The sequence below is a fragment of the Cololabis saira genome, chromosome 18 (assembly GCF_033807715.1).
Source record: "Cololabis saira isolate AMF1-May2022 chromosome 18, fColSai1.1, whole genome shotgun sequence".
Lineage (NCBI taxonomy): Eukaryota > Metazoa > Chordata > Actinopteri > Beloniformes > Belonidae > Cololabis > Cololabis saira.
The window spans coordinates 5164490-5186989 of record NC_084604.1 but is presented as its reverse complement, the minus strand read 5'-3'; the positions used below and the strand labels follow the sequence as shown (position 1 = coordinate 5186989).

Sequence of the window (22500 nt, the reverse complement as noted above, 5' to 3'; positions counted from 1 at the left end):
AGGCGGCAGGGTGGCAGGGTGACAGGGTGGCGAGGCGGCAGGGTGACAGGGTGGCGAGGCAAGAGGGTGGCAGGGCTGCGAGGCGGCAGGGTGATAGGGTGGCGAGGCGGCAGGGTGGCGAGGCGGCAGGGTGGCAGGGTGGCGAGGCAGGAGGGTGGCAGGGCTGCGAGGCGGCAGGGTGACAGGGTGGCAAGGCGGGAGGGTGGCAGGGCTGCGAGGCGGCAGGGTGACAGGGTGGCGAGGCATCAGGGTGGCAGGGCTGCGAGGTGACAGGGTGGCGAGGCGGGAGGGTGGCAGGGTAGCAGGGCGGCAGGGTCGCAGGGTAGCAGGGCGGTAGGGTGGCAGTGTGGCAGGGTAGCAGGGCTGCGAGTTGGCAGGGTGGCAGGGCCGCGAGGCGGAAGGGTTGCAGGGTGGCAGGGCGGCGAGGCGCTGGGTACTTCCATGTGGGCGACATGAAATCCCGGCATTCTCCAGACATCACTGAAGCCCATAATGCCCGTCATTGAACACAGATCCACAAGGAGACTGCAAGCCTGAACGGTGACTGTGCAGAACATCTTCACAAAGCCCTCTCGTGCTTGCTCATCATATTTAGCTGTGTTTTTTTTTTCCCCTTTTTTTCTGATGAGCAACACTGTTCAACAGTATCTGACGGCTCTTGAACGTGTCAGAACACGTCTCCCACAGCCTCTTCAGCTGGGTTCCTGAGAGCTCACCTGCGGGCCGGCCGAAGTGCACAGGAGTTTCCCGGCCCGGACCGCGTCCAGATCTCCCACCAAGCACACGAGAGGATCAGCAATTTGACATCAGTGCAAACTTTTGAAAAGTTTCACATCTTTCATAAGATCAGTTACAACCAGTCGCGATGAAAAAGCACCCCGTAATCAGGAGACCAGACCAGATCTGTTTTTCTTGCATGATAATGAAAACTAGCAGCAAGCAGAAGAAACAAAGACGCCTGTTAAACGGTCAATCAACGGAGAGCACATCTGATCCACAGGCTAGCAGGCTACGGCTACTACGCAGTAAACTTTGCTAGCTCCAGCAGGGCCTTGTCAGGAACGTGCTTGGTGTTGAACATGTCCCAACGAGAGGAGCTCAGTCACAGCTGAGAGGTCTGGGAGCTGAAGCTGCCGTCTAATCCAACGCTGCCTCGTCGGCCAATCCCTGACAGAAGCTGTGGACCGGAGCCAACCGGGCCTGCGGACCTCTTCCCATCTCGAGATGTAGCCTTTGCAGTCAGTGCAGTTTACAATTCACAGATTTCCTCATTGCATGGCTCCAAATGAGCATAAATAGAACCTAAATCGTGCGGTGAGATACACATCTTATTTTGTCACAGAATGCCCTGATGTGAAGTGAGTTTCTGGGGGATGGAGCTGTAGATTAAAACTGTGATACTAGTGAAACTAATGGGTTTGAGAGCTCCCAGGTTCTTTCATCACACACGTGTTTAACGCCAGGTTAAACCTCGGCTAAGCTTGCCGCAGAGCCACCGGCCTGCTGTGTTTCAAAACCAACCGAGTTGGGCCTTACAGCTGGAAACAGATAAAAAGGCTCAGAGAGCTTGTGGCACGGGTTGTCAGGTGCTGTGAAGGCATTATCGTCGTACCAGGAAAATACTTTTTACCACACACAGAAACAAAGTAATGTCCTTGTTCAGCTGTCATGTCCAGATTCATATCCACTTAACCTGCCTAGCACCGTCCGCGGTGACTGTCACAGCGTAGCAACCGGCCCCCCCGCCTGCGTTTGGGCTCCGCTCACCGCTTCCCCACTCTGAGAAACTGATGAGGTGAGTCCAGCGCGGAACTCACATTCTCACTTGAGGTTTTTTCCCCTCTTTCTCCTCTTTTCCCACTGACAGAGTACGTGTTCACCAGTGCGCCCGACCGGGTTTGGCACCCGGAAATGTTTACAGAGTCAACAAGGCGGCAAATGAGGTCTCAAAAATCGAACGTCTGTATGACACTGACAGCTAAGTGTTTCTGCAGCGCCCCCCGCCGCTGGCAGCGCCCGGAGTGACAAGTACAAACACAGCCGTCCCAGTCCGGCGTCCCAGTCCCAGCGGCGCTCTGACTCACTGCTGGCGAGGCCCCGTCTCTGGCACCAGACGCTGAAGAGGCTCTCAGGCCAGATGGGACCACAGTACCTAAGAGGTTTTGCAGGAACACTTTCCGAGAAGAAATATCTACAAAGCAATTACAACGAGTATGTTCCTGCGGTAGCCCCTTAACTGACAAGATGAATGACACCTTACTGGCAAACCCCAGACACACCCGTGCGTTAAAACATTGCACAAAAGCCCAAACTCTTTACTCCTTGCAATGACTTTGACAAAAAGGACTTCCAGTCCAGCATGTAATTACGTTTGTAAGGATGAAGTGTTTCAGAGAGACTCTGGAAAGGCCCGCTTCTGTACGTCTGGTCCTCTTCTTGTGCAGATAAAGGCCCGACTGCAGGCTTGTGCCTGTTGACAAGGGGCCCTTTAAAGAAGCTCAGCGCCAGACACAACAACAGGCTTATTTATGACACTGAAAAATGTGTCGGCCCGTTGAGAAGCAGGCTGAGGTTCAGCGGAGGGAGAGAGAGAGAGAGAGAAAGAGAAAAAATCAAAGTCTTGCATTCCAGCTCGTTCCCCAGCAGGCGAAAGAGAGCATCTGTAATTTCCCTTCCAGTGGTCAAGCGCGCTCATGCACCAGTGTCGCAAGACGAGCTGCAAGTCAGCAGTTCTACACAAAGACAGGACGAGCCTGAGAAAGGAGAGTTCCTCGGACTGGTGGTGTCTTTATCACAGCCCGGAGAGAAAAACTAAATCTTCTTATCTTACACAGACACGCATACACAAATAAAGGGGGAAAACGGATTTCTGTATTTTAGTTAGATCTCAGTTTATTTCCTTTTTCCTCTCAGCTAAGCATCTTAACATTCCTGAATGGGATCCAGTTTTTCAAGCACTTTGGCAGAGCCGTGACACCCAGGGTGACACACTGAGCAGGGGCTGACGTGGACTTTCCTGGTCAGAACAGAAAATACTTCCTTTCGATGGGGGACACACTACCACACTTGTAATCGCATGTTTTCGTGGAGAAATTCTGTTGTTTAATTAGTTCAAAATGTCGGCACAATCAAGAACCCAACAAACGCTGCTCAAACACTGTCAAAGTCTAGTGATGCTGCCTCATTTCCTTGCAATAAATTCAATAAATCCTCCTGTTGGAACTTCTCTGAGTCAGCTTTTGGGTCTGTTCTGTCCCTAACAAAGACACTGGTTTGGTTTTCATGGAGTCATGGATGGACGCCACCCTGACATTCTTTATTTGATCTCAGATTGGTCCTGGACTGGGTCCTGAATCTGACAAATTTTAACCTTCCTACTGAAGGGCATCAGGCTGTGTCAAAAGCAGCATCAAGTATTCTCTGATGTCACATAAAAGAAGTCACAACACCAAAAGAGATGCAGTGATAAAACATAGCTTTCTAAATGCATCATTCCTGAAAATAAGGGTGCTTTCAGACCTGTGGCCCGTTTGTTTTGTTCCGATTCAGGGGCTAAATTGATACAGTTGTTTCGTTTTTCGTTTGTGGCGTTTGTGTTCACAAGGCAACCGTCTGTAGTGCCGATAACTGATAACAAATGCCATGAACAAACTGTTCTCTCATTGGTCAGAAATGAACGCGGAAGGAGTTTCCTCTTCCGTACCCCGGGAAAAACAACAACTGGAGCATCGAAAGCGAGTGTGGCTAGTTTGTTTCTGTGTGGATTCTGTTCTCACTGCAAACGAACCGGTCCAGGTCTGGAATGGAAGCGAGCCAAGACCACCTCTCCTAGGAGATCTCGGCTGTTTTGTCCCGCATACGAGCGCGATTGCTGTGTTCACATGTACCAAACAAATGATCTTTAGGGGAGGAAAGTGAGAGCATTTGGAAAAGCCGTATGTTCAGAGATACATTTGAGCCTGGAACAGGAGCGGGGACGGCAGGACACGGGCCTGGCACGGGCCTTTAGTCCCAGACTTTCCAGGAACCACAAACAGACTGGCGCTCTGAGAGTGGAGCAGTGTTGAGCGTCGATATGGAACAATTAGATGATTAAGATAAGAAATGGCTTCTGACCGTAAGGGACTGGAAAGTCATTATGAGTTTAAAGTCTGACAGGAAGCCAAAGCAAACAGCTGGAAAAACCTGCCCGTAGCAGCCAGGCGGTTGGCCACTGCGTCTTATATCATCTGAAGGATGTCAAGGAATTATTTGGACGTCAAAATTAATCATTTTTAAAAAGACCAGACAATCCTGGATGTTATACGAGCATGAACCAGCTTTTCAGGTTCCTTGCGATCTCACGCAGACAAAAGAAACCCAGATCTGGAAGGTGGAGTTTCATGAATTATTCATGTACCAGAACTCAAATATTGGTGCCGGCACTGAAGAAAAACGTTCTCTCGGTGGAGACGAAAACCAACTTTCCTCATTGGCTTACAACCCACAAATCCAACCAAGATTCAAAACCGTTCTCCCACTGAGAATAAATGGGAAGAAGTGGTCCAAGCCGAGCAGGTGTGGCGCTGACTCTCCCTTCATCTGTCTTAATATCACCATTCAAGGGGATACAAGGGAGCTGCATTGTGGGAATGCGGGAGATTCCCCGGGTTTTCTGCAGACTGCCAAAGGCAAAGTGAGAATTACTAGTGTGGGCCTTTCTGTCTCCACGGTCCTCACATGATGAGCTCTGTCAAGGCCGGGCCTTGACAGAATCCCCCCCCAACCCCCACCCCCGCCCCCGCCCTCCCGTCCAGTGTGATTATGTGTTAAATCCGCCCCCGGGTCGGGATGGATGTGGAAAGAATGCGCGCTGAAGGGGAGCCGGGACGGGCTGCAGAGACCCGGAGAGAGCGGCCGGGAGATAGCACCCCATTAAAGTGATAAAAGAGACAGAGGGAGGAGAGCAGCCGACAGAACCAACATGCAGCCCGTCGCTGATGAATGCCAGGTGGGGCGGGTCAAACGTGATAACAGAGACCGTTTACTCCCCGATAGCTCTGATAGGTCTTTATAAATATCAACTTTAAAGACGAGCGTGGGTCCGCGTCACCTGTGGCTGATGATCGTGTTTCCTTCTGCTCTTTTCTTTTGTTTGCAGGATTTGAAAAACAGCCACCGCACTTATGCCGGATCACGCATCGCTCCAAATGATCCCGTTTTTCTAACCGAGGCGTTTCAGAGGGGGGGCCATGACATTCGGGCAACGTGCCCGTCAGCCAGACTTCGCTCTGAGATATTTTATCACAGATGTTTTTCATTCGACAGAGAAACAAAACTTCTCAGATGCTGACTGAATTACCAACCGTGACGAGAAGGAAACTACCCTGAAAGTCTGGAGCTCCAGAGACGCGGAGAGCTGGAGCCAGTTTGTGCTAATTTGGGAAACGGTTTACAACCTCAAATCAGAAAAACCTGGGAGAATAAGGAACATTAAAGATCAAGAAAATGCAAGTTTTCAAACATTTATTTGGATTTTTTAAGCTGAACCCAGGCTTTTCTCATGAACCTAATTTAATTTGTGAATATACGTCTCTTTCTGCATCCCGGCTTGAAACACATTCCAAAGTATCTGTTCCTCAGGGTGCAGGATGTGGGTTTTGCATTGTCTTCTTGAAAAATGTTTGGAAATTCCTGAAAGACATGTGGTTCTGTAGGCAGGATATGTTCGCCTAAAACCTCTGCATGCTTTATTGCATCAATGCTGCATCACCGAAGTGGAAACAACCTTTGACGAGGTCCTTGTCCTCTTTGGTCCAGAGCACAAGCTTCAGCTACTTCTTCCCATAAAAAAAACAACCATCACATCTCTCGGCTTGGTCATGGTCAATGCATGACTCCCTGCATTTGTTTATTTGCATCTTCTATACCGTCCCGTAGCACCTGATGGGCCACTGGGAACAGTGGGGGAGTGGGGGTCAGCAGGGGGCCTGAGAGCTCAACTCTATTTTCACTGGCAGGTTAATCTATTGTCCCAACACAAGCAGCTGCGCATTAGAGAAAAAACAAAGTAAATCATTAGCCATCTGGGGGGAGGTAGGAATGGGCGATATTTTACCGTTCACGATATACCGTCCAAAAAATTCCCCACGGTAAGAATTTGTCATCTAGCGGTAAAAATGATAAATTCCCGTTGATGATGTTTTTGTGTAAAACTGATTTATGGTTCTGTGTTAAATCCATGCACAACGTACGTGAAGGAAGGAAGGAAGGAAGGAAGGAAGGAAGGAAGGAAGGAAGGAAGGAAGGAAGGAAGGAAGGAAGGAAGGAAGGAAGGAAGGAAGGAAAGAAGGAAGGAAGGAAGGAAGGAAGGAAGGAAGGAAGGAAGGAAGGAAATGAGCCTGAAAGAAGAAAGAAAGAAAGAAAGAAAGAAAGAAAAGAAAGAAAGAAAGAAAGAAAGAAAGAAAGAAAGAAAGAAAGAAAGAAAGAAAGAAAGAAAGAAAGAAAGAAAGAAAGAAAGAAAGAAAGAAAGAAAGAAGGATAAATTCCTGTTGATACGTGTTTGTGTAACAAACATGGCGGATCTGAGTCATTCCAGTTTTGCAGTACAGGTGTAACTCATTTAATTGGTTTTTATTAATTCAATTTAATTGGTGTAGTTTAGTAGCATTTAGTATTCTTTTAGAGCAGTGATTTGGGGGCTCCAAAGACTGAATGTGGTGATAGATTTATAGTTACAAAGCTGGAGGTGAATTGGTATTTTTTTTATATCGTCATTTTTATCGTTATCGGGATAAATGCCAGAAATGATCGTGATACATTTTTTAGTCCATACCGCCCATCCCTAGTGGGTGGGGTGGACTAAAATCTCTTTGAACTTGTGCGATTGCTTCAGTCATAGTGCAACCCAGTGTTGATATTGTCATAAACATTCTTTGTCAGCTGTTTGAAAACACACCGTGTCTGGCTGAATGCCCTGACAAGCATGAAATGCCCTTTAAAAAGCCCAACTCCTACTTTATGTTTTTCAGATTTACTTTCAGGGCATACGATTAGGACCATGACCGTGCGCTACGACTATAGAGAGGGATGTCAATAGCCCACGCTGAGCCTATTTCTCATGCATTAATGTTGCCCAGGGCCTGCATGCGTTGGTCTGATTAGATGTGACTTATGTTCTTTGCCTCAATAAATAGTAGGCCTTGGTGTGAACATTCATCAGGCTCTGTTTACTGGCTTTTTATGCATGCTGAACTATGGCTGCACCTCTTTTATGGACTAAAGCCTTGTGGTGCTTTTCCCCTGCAACGGAGGAAGCAGTACAACTCAGGAGTACTTTCAGAGCAACACGCAGACACACCTGCGAGAAATTCTGGCCCACTGCATTTGCTTCAAAAGCCGTTTAATTGATCTCATCTTGAGAGTGATGTGTGGACTTTCATAGCTGCAACGGGTTGGAGAAATTGAGAGTATCATGCAGAAGGGCACGAGTTATTCATCAGGTTTGTTGCGTCGGCCACAAAGTCGTTTGTCAGGTGGACATAACCCGGCCACAAGCCAGCGTTCTCACCGCGTCACTCCCAATATCGGACTAATGAAGATGGTTGTGTCAGGAATAGGAATGGGACTCCAGAACCGGTTCTGAACAAGAACTGGTTCCCAGTGTTTCAATTCCTTGGAATCGCTTGCAAACTTTGACAAACGATTCCCTTTTCGATTCCAGTGGGAACGAATGACGTCATCACACACATTGCGTAGCAGTCAATAGTTAACATGGTACCCAAGCGATAAAAATGCGCAAAAGTCTTCAGTGAAGCTAATTGACCTTTTGTTATCATTCTTTCCCAAAAGAGAAGCGATGATGGAATCGATAAAGAATCAAATCGTTTAGCAAAATCGAAAATGGAATCGTAAAATTCAATCAATTCCCATACCAAGTCAGGAAGAGCGTCTGCGTAAACATATGTGGATACATACATACATACATACATACATACATACATACATACATACATACATACATACATACATACATACATACATACATACATACATACATACATACATACATACATACATACATACATACATACATACATACATACATACATACATACATAAATACATACATACATACATACATACATACATACATACATACATACATACATACATACATACATACATACATACGGACGTTTGGAAAGTGGACATCCAGTTTCCGATTTTAGCAATCGATTAATTGATGTGTATTCTGGCCAGCCTTGCTACGTTGGTTGCTAATGTTTTGTTGTGTCATCCAAACTAGATTCAAATTCCTCCATTAGGAATGCTACAGAAATCAACCGGCTTTTTTTCCTCTGAGCCTCTTGCAGCTCAGAAACAAATTCTGGGCTGCTGGATTTCTGCCTGCAGACATGTTAATCTTCTACCTGTGAGAGGTGGGGCGCCTACCGAACTCTAAGAAACAGTAGCAGAGCTTAAAAGGGGAAAAAAAGAGATTTGAGTGATCTGAAAGCCTGTTCATGAGACTGAGATAGAGTTTCAACGTCCGACCTCGAACAGCGACACCTCTCCGGGGCTTTGGAAGAACGAGGGAAGGACATGGAAACAATAAGGCTGAAACAGGAATAAAAGGAGCCACTGAAACGTGCATTAAGCGGTTTAAGACTCCGATGTCACATATGCTGGATCCTCTCCCAACCCCATGCATGCTTGGAATGGCTCAGTCTCACTGCTGCTCACTCTCCACACATCCACACAAGCCGGCTATTCATCCAAGGTACCTGTGCTTAGCAGGAGATAAGTAGCTTTCCATGTGAAACAAAGAGAAGATTAGCATTCCCTTACACTGTGATGGAGGGCATGCAGCTTTGCCCTCTAAGCAGGGAAAACCCAAAGGAAGTGCCTGCTTGGTTGTACACAGCAAAGATCAAAGCCCGACTCTGATTAAGTTATACAAAAACATCAGGCTAATACTCCAGCGGGTAAAACTAAGGTTATAGCCCGTCCCTGAAAGTGGGACAAGTTAGGAGTACACAGCACAGAACACTTCATCAGGTCCCAGTCATTAGAAATCACTTACTCTATTTTCTACTGATTGTTCTTTATTTTTCGCTCACCATTAAAAATGACAACAAAAAACTAAAGACAAAGAAGAGACCCCTATGCTTGGGTGTCTTAGGTGACAACCCACTCAAAAACTGAGAGAAAACAACCTCATCACTGTTTAAGAGGTTTCCTGGGATGTTAACCCTTGTGCCGTCTTCAGGTCAAGGAAAGAGGAAGGAAGGAAGGAAGGAAGGAAGGAAGGAAGGAAGGAAGGAAGGAAGGAAGGAAGGAAGGAAGGAAGGAAGGAAGGAAGGAAGGAAGGAAGGAAGGAAGGAAGGAAGGGAGGAAGGAAGGAAGGGAGGAAGGAAGGGAGGAAGGAAGGAAGGAAGGAAGGAAGGAAGGAAGGAAGGAAGGAAGGAAGGAAGGAAGGAAGGAAGGAAGGAAGGAAAGAAGGGAGGAAGGAAGGAAGGAAAGAAGGGAGGAAGAAAAGAAGGGAGGAAAGAAGGAAGGAAGGGAGAAAAGAAGGAAGGAAGGAAGGAAGGAAGGAAGGAAGGAAGGAAGGAAGGAAGGAAGGAAGGAAGGAAGGAAGGAAGGAAGGAAGGAAGGAAAGAAGGGAGGAAGAAAAGAAGGGAGGAAAGAAGGAAGGAAGGAAAGAAGGAAGGAAGGAAGGAAGGAAGGAAGGAAGGAAGGAAGGAAGGAAGGAAGGAAGGAAGGAAGGAAGGAAGGAAGGAAGGAAGGAAGGAAGGGAGGAAGGAAGGAAGGAAAGAAGGGAGGAAGAAAAGAAGGGAGGAAAGAAGGAAGGAAGGAAGGAAGGAAGGAAGGAAGGAAGGAAGGAAGGAAGGAAGGAAGGAAGGGAGGAAAGAAGGAAGGAAGGGAAAAAAGAAGGAAGGAAGGGAGGAAAGAAGGAAGGAAGGGAAAAAAGAAGGAAGGAAGGGAGAAAATAAGGAAGGAAGGAAGGAAGGAAGGAAGGAAGGAAGGAAGGAAGGAAGGAAGGAAGGAAGGAAGGAAGGAAGGAAGGAAGGAAGGAAGGAAGGAAGGAAGGAAGGAAGGAAGGAAGGGAAAAAAAGAATGAAGGAAGGAAAGGAGAAAACAAGGAAAGAATTACGAGGGGAGAAAAGAAGGAGGGAGGGAGGAAAGAAGGAAGGAAGGGAGAAAAGAAGGAAGGAATGGAGAAAAGAAGGAATGAAGGAAGGAAGGAAGGAAGGAAGGAAGGAAGGAAGGAAGGAAGGAAGGAAGGAAGGAAGGAAGGAAAGGAGGGAGGAAATAAGGAAGGAAGGGAAAAAAGAAGGAAGGAAGGGAGGAAATAAGGAAGGAAGGGAGAAAAGAAGGAAGGAAGGAAGGAAGGAAGAAAAGAAGGAAGGAAGGGAAAAAAGAAGGAAGGAAGGAAAGAAGGGAGGAAAGAAGGACGGAAGGGAAAAAAGAAGGAAGGAAGGGAGAAAATAAGGAAGGAAGGAAGGAAGGAAGGAAGGAAGGAAGGAAGGAAGGAAGGAAGGAAGGAAGGAAGGAAGGAAGGAAGGAAGGAAGGAAGGAAGGAAGGAAGGAAGGAAGGAAGGGAAAAAAGAAGGAAGGAAGGAAAGAAGGGAGGAAAGAAGGAAGGAAGGGAAAAAAGAAGGAAGGAAGGAAGGAAGGGAGAAAAGAGGAAGGGAGAAGGAAGGAGAGAGCAGGAGGAAATAAGGACAGGAGAATTAGGTCATGTTGACCCAAAGACAGTACAAGGGTTAAATAAGTCATTGGTTCAGATTTGTGGGGTGTTGTGACATTTCAGACCCAGATCAGAGTCTAATTATCTCATCTTTGCAGGCTAATCTCCGCATTATTGCTGCACAAATGCTGCATGCGCTGTTCCCCTGAAGTTACTATTGCAAAAGCTGCAACAGCAATTTAAATCTAAAGCGGCGCAAGCGCAGAAGAGGGCGGTGGATTCCCGACCCCACGTCCTCAACACAGCCGCTGGGAATGGAGCCGTCAAGACGCGGCCACAGATGGAGACGTCAGTACTCTGCAAGGGGGCACGGCATCGCGTATTCACTCATGGGGGTAAGAAAAAAAAGGGGGGGCAGTAGATGTCACCTTTAAAAAGGACATGAAAAAAAACCTTGTTCGCGCTTGAAAGCAATTGAAAGCAAATAATACTACCCTGTCACGCGCAAATGTGGAAATGTGGAAATTCAAGAAGTGGGTTAGCCTCGTTTCAGACATTTTGTTAAAAAAGGGCCCTAATGTCTCCATTGAGCCAGACAATTAAGCAGAGTCAGCTCTCAGCATCCCCGGAACCAGAATTAGAGCAAGGAAAACAGTAGTATTTCATATTTACCTCTGGTACCACTTCACCTATTCCCTTTTCAGTCCTCCAGTCCACTCCAGATAAAACGTATTCACTAAAGAAAAAAAATGGGGCCAATCTAACGTGTGTGCCCTCAGGCCAATATAACATTTTGTAAAATAAAGAAAGTTTCTGGAGACATGCTGCAGACTTTTGTTGGATGCTCGTTTTTCACTCGGCACAAACTTTTGAAACAAGTTGGGGATTATGGAGCCGAGATTGTTAAATAAATGTATATGATACAGATAAGGCTGAAACATTAAAGGATAAAAGAAAGGGAGGCGCACAAACCACGGCCGCTGTAACTGCATTTATCGCTGCTGACATCAGTACAAATGCCACGCAACAAACTTAAACACCGGTCTCCTTCTCCGGCACTCCACTTGATTTATTGCGCGGATTTGAGAAGAGAAAATCAAAACCGTTTTTAGATTAAAACACACCGCAGCAGTAAATGATGGTGTTTCAGTGTTCCTCAGCTGTATCATGACTCCGTGCACAATCCCCCGAAGAAGTCCTGGCTCCTTTAAGCCGTCGTGCGGAGTGTGAGCTTTTTGAAATGGATTCTCAGTGACATGGAAAATGTCCCTGCCTAATCGTCTTTTGTTTACTTCATTTAACTCACATGGAAACGGGGGAGTGGGCCGTAAAGCCCAGCCAGGCGGATACCTTTAATGGCTGAGATGGTCAGCACTGAAAGAGTGCCGTGCTATAAGACGTCACTGTGAGGAGAGGATGAGAGCACAAGGTCCGGAGGTCTGTTGTTACAGGTTACTGGTTGTTCCAGTTTGTAACGCTTTATAACTGTTTAAGTTTTAAAGAGAAAGCCAGGCCAACCATTTTCCACAAACTGAACTAAAAGTGAATGTCAGGTTTGCATTATGCATCTTCAGTTTCATACAAGTACAAATATTTACCCACAAACTGAATAGTTTCTCTCATGTATGACTTGACTTTTTTTTTTCCAGAAATTTAACAACTAAAATTAAATAAATAAATAAACTATGAAAAGTCCCAAACTCCAAATGCAACATGACTGTTATTTATCTTGTGCCAGAGCTCAGAGCTTCACCTGCTCCAGCCTGAGGCCGTAAGGTGAACCCCGTTATCGTTTCATCCTCCCACCTTTGGGGACGACACAATCTTTACATCATAGAAAAGATTGATTCATGCTCACCTTAGAAGTAAAAGTTCGGAGCTCAAAAGCCCCAAGAGTCCCGTGATCGGGACCGTAAAACGGTACTAGTTTCTTCTGAGCGGAGGAAGTTTTTGGTCCGCGGGTCGAGGTGTGGTCGTCACGTGATCCCACTGCACCAATAGAATGTGCATTACTAGTAAACACAATATATTATTAATAACCCAATATCGCGCTACAGTTTGTCACCTCCACGACACGTATCGTGACGTTTTTGTATCGCGAAATTTCGTGGCACGATATATTGTTACACCCCTACTAGCGACCCTCCTGATCCAGCCCATCCCAGTCCACCCTCCCCATCAGTGCCGGGGATCCATTCAAATGTCAAGAACCGATTCCGATTCTTAAGATTCAGAATCGATTATCAAGATTTGATTCGATTTGATTCCGATATTGATTTGGTTTATTAAAACTGTTTTTTGAGCTGTTGCATGAATTGACTGTGTAGTTCTGCAACATATTAATACTAGTATTATATTGAGATTAAACAGCAAGTATTGCAGCTAATGATGCTGTAAGGACCAATCAGCTCCCAGAATGCTGATAGAACTGCTTTCAGAAACATCGTGGGTCAGAATTACCAAACAGATCCAGGGAGGAAACAGAGACGGAGGAAATCGGTTTTATTTTTTCCCATTTTCAGTGTTTTTCAGGTTTTTAATTTTTGAGAATTTGGTTTTTAGCATTTTATGCAAATGTAACCCCAGGACAGTATATAAAGCAATGAAATATAGACAATTTATGCAATTATAACTGAAAACGTTAATGTTTTCATACCTTTAAACATATTTAAAGGCAAAAACATTGTGTCCAACAACACATCCTTTTTTGGGCATAAACAAAAAAAAAAAAACGGCCTTTAGACATACTAATCAATTATTAGGAATCAATATAAGAATTGATTTAGAATCGGAAAATCATTTTTTTCACACGGGCCTCCTCCCCATACCCCGTCTGCAGAAGTGTCTGGTCTCTGCCGTGGTCGGGTCTCCGTTGACACGCACCGTTCTGAAACGGCCAGCCAAGCGGGCCGCGGCCTCACCGCCCCGCGTGTCAATACCCAGCCAACTACGCTAAGTGCTTGTCGTCTCTTTTAGAAATTCACTGGGTAATTCAAGAGGTCTGAGCGAGCCGATAATCAGAGCTTCTCCTCGACAAACTCATTTTCAAACCCTTTGCGCTTGTGTCTCGCAGTAAGTGGGAGCTTTCAAAACAATGCTCAGAAAGAAACAACTGAATTTCTGCAACAGAAGTAGCCGAAGCAGATTTAAGTTCTGCTTCCTCTACCCTGAGTGTGAGTGTATGTGTGTGTGTGTGTGTGTGTGTGTCTGTGCAGTTATGTAATAAGTTATTGATTTTCCTCTTAAAGGAAGATTGAAGCCCAGAGCCGGGGGTCTGAGGGCGTCCCAGAGGAGCAGCTCCACCGACAAACACCGCCCTCCCTGCTGCTCCTCCGGGCAGCCAGACCCCCAGGCCCGCTCACATATCACTTTCACCTCCGTGCCACGGGGACACCGCGGCGAACGCCACAGACACCGTCTTCTGACATGCAGTTTGACTGTCTGATCACATCCCTCTCACAGTCAGCAGGCAAGCAATTACAAAAAAGACATCTGCCTCACAGTTTGGATAGCTGAAAAGGGCAAAAGCTTAGGATTGCAAGAAGTTTGAAAGCAAGGATCGATGGAGATGTCTGAACCTGTTAGTGCGAGTGAAGATGAGAGCCGCTGCACCGCGGGGAGGGCTCTTTTGTCGTGTGGGGGGTTGGGGGACGGAGAGGTGACTCCTCTGGCGATCAGGGGTCAACTGCTGCGATCATCCATCTTCTTCTTGACAGTGTTCTGTCAGCCGCGGCGCTCACGTTACTAAACACAACAGGCAGGCCTCCATTGTGCCGCCGCGCCGGTCTGCAGCCATGTGTAAATGAAGTTAATATTCAGCGACCTCGTGCATTGGCCAAACGTGGACCTCGGTGTCACTTTGGAAATAACGCTATCTGACGTTAGAGTCACAGGGGTCTCCCAGTCTGAGGATTACAGAGTCTCGGAGCACTATAGCCCCAACATATGGCTTTGTTTGCGTGAGAATCAGGAATGTTTACTTGGATTCTGTCCATTCATGTGTTGCAACATGGGGCCTTAAATGCAGACCGGCAGGTCAGATTCCAAGACCTCGGACACACAGAAGGCATCACTTTTCTTTTTTGCTAAACTGAAAACTGAAGAAACCAAACCCCTTTTGCACACAATCATGTCCCTGTCACGCTGAAAAGCATAGAAATAAATAAAAAGAAGAAAGAAAAAAGCAGAACGCACTGTACCAGGAAAATGGGAATCTCTCTGATTTGCTTCAATAAAATCATTCAAGAAAGTCTTGATTTTCCCTTTATCATAAAAAGTCGTAATGTAATTCTGAAAGTTGTTGCCAGTACGTTGTTGTGATATGCTTATGTAATAATATGATAGGTTGGGCTTACAAAAGTCCAGCAATTCACAGTTAAAAACTGTTCACAGGAATAATCAGAAATTATTTGGAATGGATAAAATGATATGGGCATTAACACGACTCACACGTACAAATAAAATTTTATTGAAAATTTTATTTATATGGGTATATATGTCAATAAATTAAATTAAATTAGGCAAATTAGCCTAAAAGATAGCGTATTATTTGTTAAAACAAACAAATTAAATGCTAATTTATTTCTATTTTTACCTCCAAAATCCCCTAATCACATGCTCAGATCATTTCTGGAACCCGTCACACCACGCCAGGACTAGCGACGCCATCCTAATCCAGACTCAGGACCACCTCCGGTTAAGGAAGGTCTGGTGACTTTACTCGTTAGTTTATCAGCATCACGTCGTTTCTGCCGTCTTCTGGCGGTTTCATAGTTCGATTTTAGTTCCAGCTGCTATGTGCCCATCTTTTCTTGGAACCTCTTTCTATTACTGACTCGACCACCAATCATAAAATATTTTAACTATTCCATAATATTCTACTTGTTTGGCCAAACATGTATCTGAGCTTTGCTGCAATAAACTTTTGCTTTAGAGATTTTTTCCTAATCTCATTCAATAGATTCATTCCACACACTCCATTTGATTTCAAAGTGAAATATTTACAGCAATCTTCTGTTCCTTTGCAAACACATGCCAGATGGTCAAAAAAGACCAAAAAAAAGGAAAAGAGTGAGTTTAGTGAAAGTTTAAAGATCCTGCAGTTGAAGAGAGAACTGGAAAGCAGTCACAATGAGACATGCTGCTGTTGTGCCCTTAAACAGGGAAAAGTAGTGAGGGAAGAGGTATAAAAGACAAACACAGCTCTCGCCTTCACTCGTTTGTAGTGATGCACCGATTGTTCGGTAACCGAAATTGTTCGGCCGAAAATGGCAAAAAAACACTTTCGGTGTTCGGTGGAATAAGTGGGGGAAAAAAACGAACAATTAATAACGGCGTTGTAAAATAAGGAAATAGACTGGCCGCTCCGTCCCGTAATGTTGCGCACTACATAAATCGTTGGCCAACCAAAAACTAACCCCATAAGAATTTTACCTAATAGACATAATGCTGGGAAATTAAAAAAAATTCATGTTCAATAAATATTTTCTACCATGTAATTTTGTAAAACATTTTTTTCTTTGAAAAGCATGCCTTAATCAAATGTATTTGATTTATGCAATGCTGAAAAAATTGGCAAAATAAATGAAAAACTGCTGAAGAACCATGTTCGGTATTGTTCGGTATTCGGCCACGTGTTTATTAATATTTTCGGTTTCGGTTTCGGCCACAAATTTTCATTTCGGTGCATCACTACTCGTATTTATTAACAAAAATCACAGGTATTCTCTGGTAAGAACACACTCAGTCTCAGGACTACGGCCTCAACAACCAAATGAATCCTTATCCATTTCTTAACGATGCAAATTACACACTCAGCCAATATAACACTTTTTTAACTCATATCCTAATTAACACATTAACTAACTTATTAAAGTAATGAAATAACGTTTTTAAGCACCATGCAGACAATCTGGCAGATAAAATAAAATGCTGCAACAGTTAGACGCCATGTGGTGAGACAATAGTAGCATTTAGCTTAGCCTCCCACGCTGACGGAGTTAGCTAGTAACTTAAACAATATAAAAGAACTCAATTCACATTGCTTCACTTAAAATAAACAACGATAGAATAACAATCATCAACAACGTGTCGCTAAGTTTATAGTGCTTTGTGTACGGTAATTACCTTAAACAGGGAAAAGTAGTGAGGGAAGAGGTATAAAAGACAAACACAGCTCTCGCCCTCACTCGTTTGTATTAAGTGAGGAAGAGGAGCGCTATTCCCCCTACTGGAGCCCTGAGGTATTACCACTGGATTGACGCACAATTACCCCAAACACTTACACTTTAAATGTATATTCTTCACAGTAATAACCGGAGCAACTTAGCAGAAATAACAAAAAAACTTATATTTTATAATACTAAAAAAAATGAAATGATTTGTTTTAATACCAAATACTCTCATCTGCCACACTGCCAGCAGTACGACTGCTGCACCCCCCCTACACAAACACGTCTGCGTTGGTAGGACCGAGGTACAGTACAACCATTTCAGGGCCAGTTCAAGTGATTTCCTCTGTTCCTTTGTCCTTTTTCACTTTCCATTGTCCAGTCATGGACAGCCGCCTGCGGACAGCAGTACCTGAGAAAAATGCAGCCCCGAACTCAAGAGAAGAAAGTCAGGAAACGGTTCAGCCAAAGGTTGAAAAGATATCGGCCTTTGTTTTTCACAAAGCCGTGTTCTGAACTCAGCCACAACATTTCAGGTTCCATTGGCCGCAGACTCATTCCACCAGCTGCCCCCTACCCTGATACCAGTTTCATTTTCATTACTAGAATGTGCGGTTTTGTTTCATCTCTACCTCACTGCAGAGTAACAACCCCCCCCCACACACACACACACACACACACACACACACACACTCACACACCCCAACCAGATACAACAGACAAATATTTACTGAGCCCTGCCGGCTCATACTGAAATGTAAAATGAGGCATTTGTATTTAATTCCATGTGTTGACAGGGCAGCTGGAATCCACAGAAAGCCCTGCTGGCACCGGCCCAAGTCTATGTATCCCAGGAAGTATCTGCTTCTTGCTTTTACGACTCATTTGGAAATGTATATTAAAAAGAGAAGAACACTTAATGCGTCAGTGAGATAAATGTATTTTTAATCACTGTACAAAACCACAACTTTCAAAATGTTTGTTTCTCTGAGGCCACAGCTGCATTTTACCGTTTTCACACCGGCACCATTTAGGCCGTCCCAAAGGAATTCCTGGTGTGACTGCAGTTCGCTCGAATCGGGGGCAGCAACCAAATACCAGTGCTCACCAACGCTGCCGTACCGCAGGTCTCTGAAGACGTGGACTCCAGACGTCTGGTTACGCTTATCAGCCAACTGCCATGCAGCTCGTCTGACGTGGAAGCTCTCCGACCAAACTACGGGCACACTCTACATGTTCAGACTAGAAAAGGCTTCCATAGTCAGCTGGGAAGTGAATCACACAGTCAAATATGCCAAAACTGAAACTGGCACTGACCGACGACAGCACTGACCGACGGCTCGTGATGCACAGGGATAGATGAAGACAACATTTGTGAACACAGAGCGAACAAATGGAAAAATGAGGCCATGTAACGTGGTGCGCACCAAGGGCGCACCAGTGGCGGACCAAGGGCGTGCCAAGGGCACACCAGTGGCACACACCAAGGGCATACAAAGGTTGCACCAGTGGCGGACCAATGGCGCACTACAAGGTCATACCAAGGGTGCACCGAGACAATCTTTTTCTTTTATTTGCCCTCTTTTTAAGTTGCACCTAGGGCTGAGCGATATGACCTCAAATCAATATCACGATAAATTGGGCAGTTTTACCTCGATACCGATAAATGCACGTGTTGTGTGTTGTTACTTAGGTTGGAATGCTTTAAGCTGAAACTCAGACCTTACCTGGCAACAAAAGATTCTATTTTCTGATTGGCTGATTGGTCGGTAACAACAGGCTCAGAGCTGAGAGTTCTGCATGCAGTAGCTTACCGTGACTCGTTTGTAAGATGTGCTGTTGGAATTACTGTGTGGCGTGAGAGCGTGTGAACTTGTTAAAATTCGCGAGTCTCACGCTCAATGCGTGACAGTTGAGAGCCCTGTTATTTCATTTGCGGCTATATCAGCCATTTTCTTGAGTCATGTGATTACAGACACGCTGCACATCATCTTAAAGGGGAATGAAAATAGCCTATCAGCACACACAGTCAAAACAGACAAAAAGACGTTCATTTTCTTTCTTATCAAAACACCAAATTTACCGACATGGGAAAATTGATGTTGGTCATCGCAGTGAATGTCGGTAACGGTACATTTTCGATTTATCACCCAGAACCGCTTTGGGTCTGTCACCTACAGAAACATGCAACAAGTTTTTCCAATCAGTGTCCAATCAGTATACAGCAACAAACAACCAAGTTCAGACAGGCTGAAGAGCCTTCAGGCCTGCGGTTGGAAAGCAGGTACTTAAGTTGGTCAGTTATTCAAATAACTGCTTTGAATTCTCCCAACTTTCAACAGTCGCTTGATTAGTTAGTCAGAAGTTTTAATTATGCAAAACAATGTCAAACATTTAGTCAAAAATGGTCGGTCACTTATGAAAATGTGCTGCTGTTGCTTTTGTGATACTGAGCAGAATGTGCTGTGGCCGTTGGCTGGTTTCTCCTTAGGAATAAAAGCTTCTGGCACAACTTCAGCAACCTCTGCAGCGCATTGAGAGGCAAAGGTCTTCAACGGCTTTCCAACACTTGTAGTATATAAAACAACTTGAATATTTAACCAACACATTTCCGCTAGTGGTCCTCATTAGTGTGAATAAAAACACCTCCATAAACAGCGTACTAACATGACAAATGGGAGAATAAAGACTAGCAACGATTGCCTAGAAGGGTCTACTGGTTACCACGCGGGTGGTACCTGGTTGTTTTGTCTTCTCTTTCATATTTCTGCTATCTAAATCCTGGAAAATCTTTAAACTGATAAAATGATAATTATTATTATTATGAAATTAATAATAATTTCAGTGACTTGTATCCCTATTACAGTATAAAATGTCTCAAACACTTTCCATCAGTAAAATATAAGAATAGATAAAGACTAAGAAGTCAAAGGATGGTCAACATTTACTTGATAAATGACTTAAGTTGTCATTTTATCAATCGGTTCAGTGACAGGCGGTTCTGTTTCTTTGGTTCCGATGTCTCAGAGTCCAACTAATCCATTTTAAAACCCAACTGGCAGTATTAGCTGAAGTGTCCTACCTGCCCGGCCAAGGCAAAGAGGAGGAAGAGCCCCGGGCTGTTTAACAATGCCGCTATTCACACGGAGACCACAGCGGCCACAGGATGAGATCCCATCAATCACCAATCTATTTCAATCTTCAGTAATTGAGAAACATTTGGGTTTGCTGTTTATTGGCCACACACCTGTCATTTGCATAATTAAGGTCTGGAAGAGTTGAAAAAGGCCTTTGGTGTGTTGAATTCATTCCTTATCAATCAGGGAAGCATCAGGAGGTATAAGGACCTCCTGACTCCCGGCTTCCTGGCCTCATTTGAAATGCTAAATCCAACTCTCTCTCCAGGCCTGGGGATGGCTCTGACTACTCGGCTGCCTGGTGGCCTCCATGCATGTTAGCTGTCGCAAAACAGACAGGGCTCAGCCATTAGCCTTGGTGGGGGGGGGGCTCCATCATCAATCAGTCTCCAACTAACTTCTGTCCAAGTCCCTGACAGTCAAGATGAATGGATCCAGCGTCTGCAGGATGCTGTATCCTCTCATTAATTCTCTTGTTAGCATGCACCGATAACTTCAAGATACGGACTGGTTTATCAGTTTTCCACCAGTCACAGGCCTCGGCCTCACTGTCTGGGACGAGGGTCAACAGTTAATCATTTTCTCAGGCACTGGTTACTTAGTCCCACAATGGTGTGATGTGTCAAAAATCAGACAACATACATTCTCAGCATTGAGGAAAACAAAGACTGCAGTGTCTCCCCACAAGGGCCACCTCTGTCCAAATGACCCATTGGCTCCTTTTGCAACCAGTAGACAGCGCTAAACAGAACCAGCAGATGAATGGGCGCCATTTTCACAGCACGCACTTCTTTGCAAAATGAAGCCCCCTTGCAGGCGGCGAGGACACTTCAACTGGGCCTTTTTTTTTCTCCCCACTCTCACTGCACTGAAACCGCCGAACGGGCACAGCGGGCGCAGAAGACGAGTGACATTTGCTGCCTCACAAAGAGTTAAAGACAGATGGGGAGGAGGGGAGGGGGTGGGCGAAGTGAAAGACAAGGAGTCCCTCTTTGCTGACTGTGATGAATGAGTGGATCACAACAAGTTTTGGAGAAGGCCTTTGCTTCCACACAGGGGGCTCTCAAATGACATGACTGACGGCTAAATGCACTTACTCCACCTGCACCCCCACCCCCACCACGGGTGAATACTTCGGCAGCGTCAGTGTCATAGGCGAGGAACACTGCGATACGGCAGGAAAACAGGAGTCAGATTGCTCCGAAAAAAAACAGAAATCCCAATGTCTCCAACAGTTTTCTTTTTGATTTATTTACTTCTATAAAGACAAAAAGGAGGATTTAACCAATGATTTAACCCATAAACATCTTAACTTTCATTCTGAAACACACACACACACACACACACACACACACACACACACACACACACACACACACACATACAATAGCCAAATTATTAGGTATGCCAGGTGTATCTAATAAAGTACTGTGAGTTTTACTGAATTTTATGAGTAATAACAGCCAACGACTGCAGCACCAGCAGCGATCTAGAGAAAAGGCCGTCAGAATCTTATCAGATGACCCTGTAAGTAGCAGCCAGTCTCCAAGAAACCAATGCCACCTATTATATTAAAATTAAGAAAGCAGACTTCCACACAATGAAGGATTTTCTGGATATCTAAATATTCAGATACGGCCCGATAGCCCAGTAGCTAACGCCTGACAACTGCATGCTCCACGCATGATTTCAGGGAGAAGCTGACTAAAAATGCGCTCTTGTCTCTCCCCCCTCCCTGAGTCAGCCCCCGCCAACTTTACCCGCTTCATTGCAACCGTCTAAGTGCAGCGGGCTCCGACCGTGAAGCCGCGCGGCACGCACCTCCGCGTATCATAGCAGCGCCTTCCCCTCGGCTAACGGGCCCTGGTACTTTTTTACAGCACTGTGACGAGCCCGTCCGTACCCCGGAGACATCTGTTCAGCCGTTCGACTAAAGAAACGCTTTGAATAGCTTTTAAATTGTTCTTGAGGAAACAAAACGAATGGACAATTTGGTATCAGTGGAGCCCCTGGAAGAAGTGCTGATGCTGCACCTTCATTCCCATTTTATTTAGATGAAGTACCCCTTAATACAAAAGCTCTTCGTGCCTCAGAGGAGATGAAGCTCATAAAGGTGCAGTGTCAAGATTGGAGTTTGATCCACACGCGCATAAAGCCGTCTGAGGCCAGACTCATTGTGCTGCAGCGATTACTCGTTTGAGACGACCAAAAGAACAGGTCAATTAATTAATAGAGGCGTGCAACAGCCTCCGGTTCTGAGGGACTCGCACGGTGGGAAAGGTGGCTTGAACCCGCCGGCTCCTTCTGCCGCAGCTCCCCTCCCCGCGGAAATAAATTGCGGGCTTGTTTTTAAACCTAATGGCACAACTGGATCTTATGAATATTAAAAACAACAAGAACAATAAGAGGGAGCTCCACGGGGCTGACTCGCCGATAGCCCGCTAACATTAGAGAGCACAACACAACTCCAGGCAGGGCTGCGTTGCTCTAAATTACATGGCCTAATATATTTCATTAACAC

General features: G+C 45.3%; 1 protein-coding gene across 1 annotated transcript in view; it reads right to left on the bottom strand.

Annotated features, from left to right (window-relative positions):
* The window catches only part of epha7 (eph receptor A7), a 166625-nt gene that overhangs the window by 140533 nt on the left and 3592 nt on the right, over nucleotides 1-22500 (bottom strand). The window contains exons 3-9 of the mRNA XM_061707495.1: nucleotides 17951-18058; nucleotides 11979-12046; nucleotides 8536-8598; nucleotides 3952-4046; nucleotides 1977-2152; nucleotides 717-769; nucleotides 1-468 (exon numbers count right to left, since the gene is read on the bottom strand). The exon at nucleotides 1-468 is cut by the window's left edge and continues 877 nt beyond it. Coding sequence (XP_061563479.1) covers nucleotides 1-468; nucleotides 717-769; nucleotides 1977-2152; nucleotides 3952-4046; nucleotides 8536-8598; nucleotides 11979-12046; nucleotides 17951-18058 — 1031 coding nt within the window. The remainder of the gene's footprint in view (nucleotides 469-716; nucleotides 770-1976; nucleotides 2153-3951; nucleotides 4047-8535; nucleotides 8599-11978; nucleotides 12047-17950; nucleotides 18059-22500) is intronic.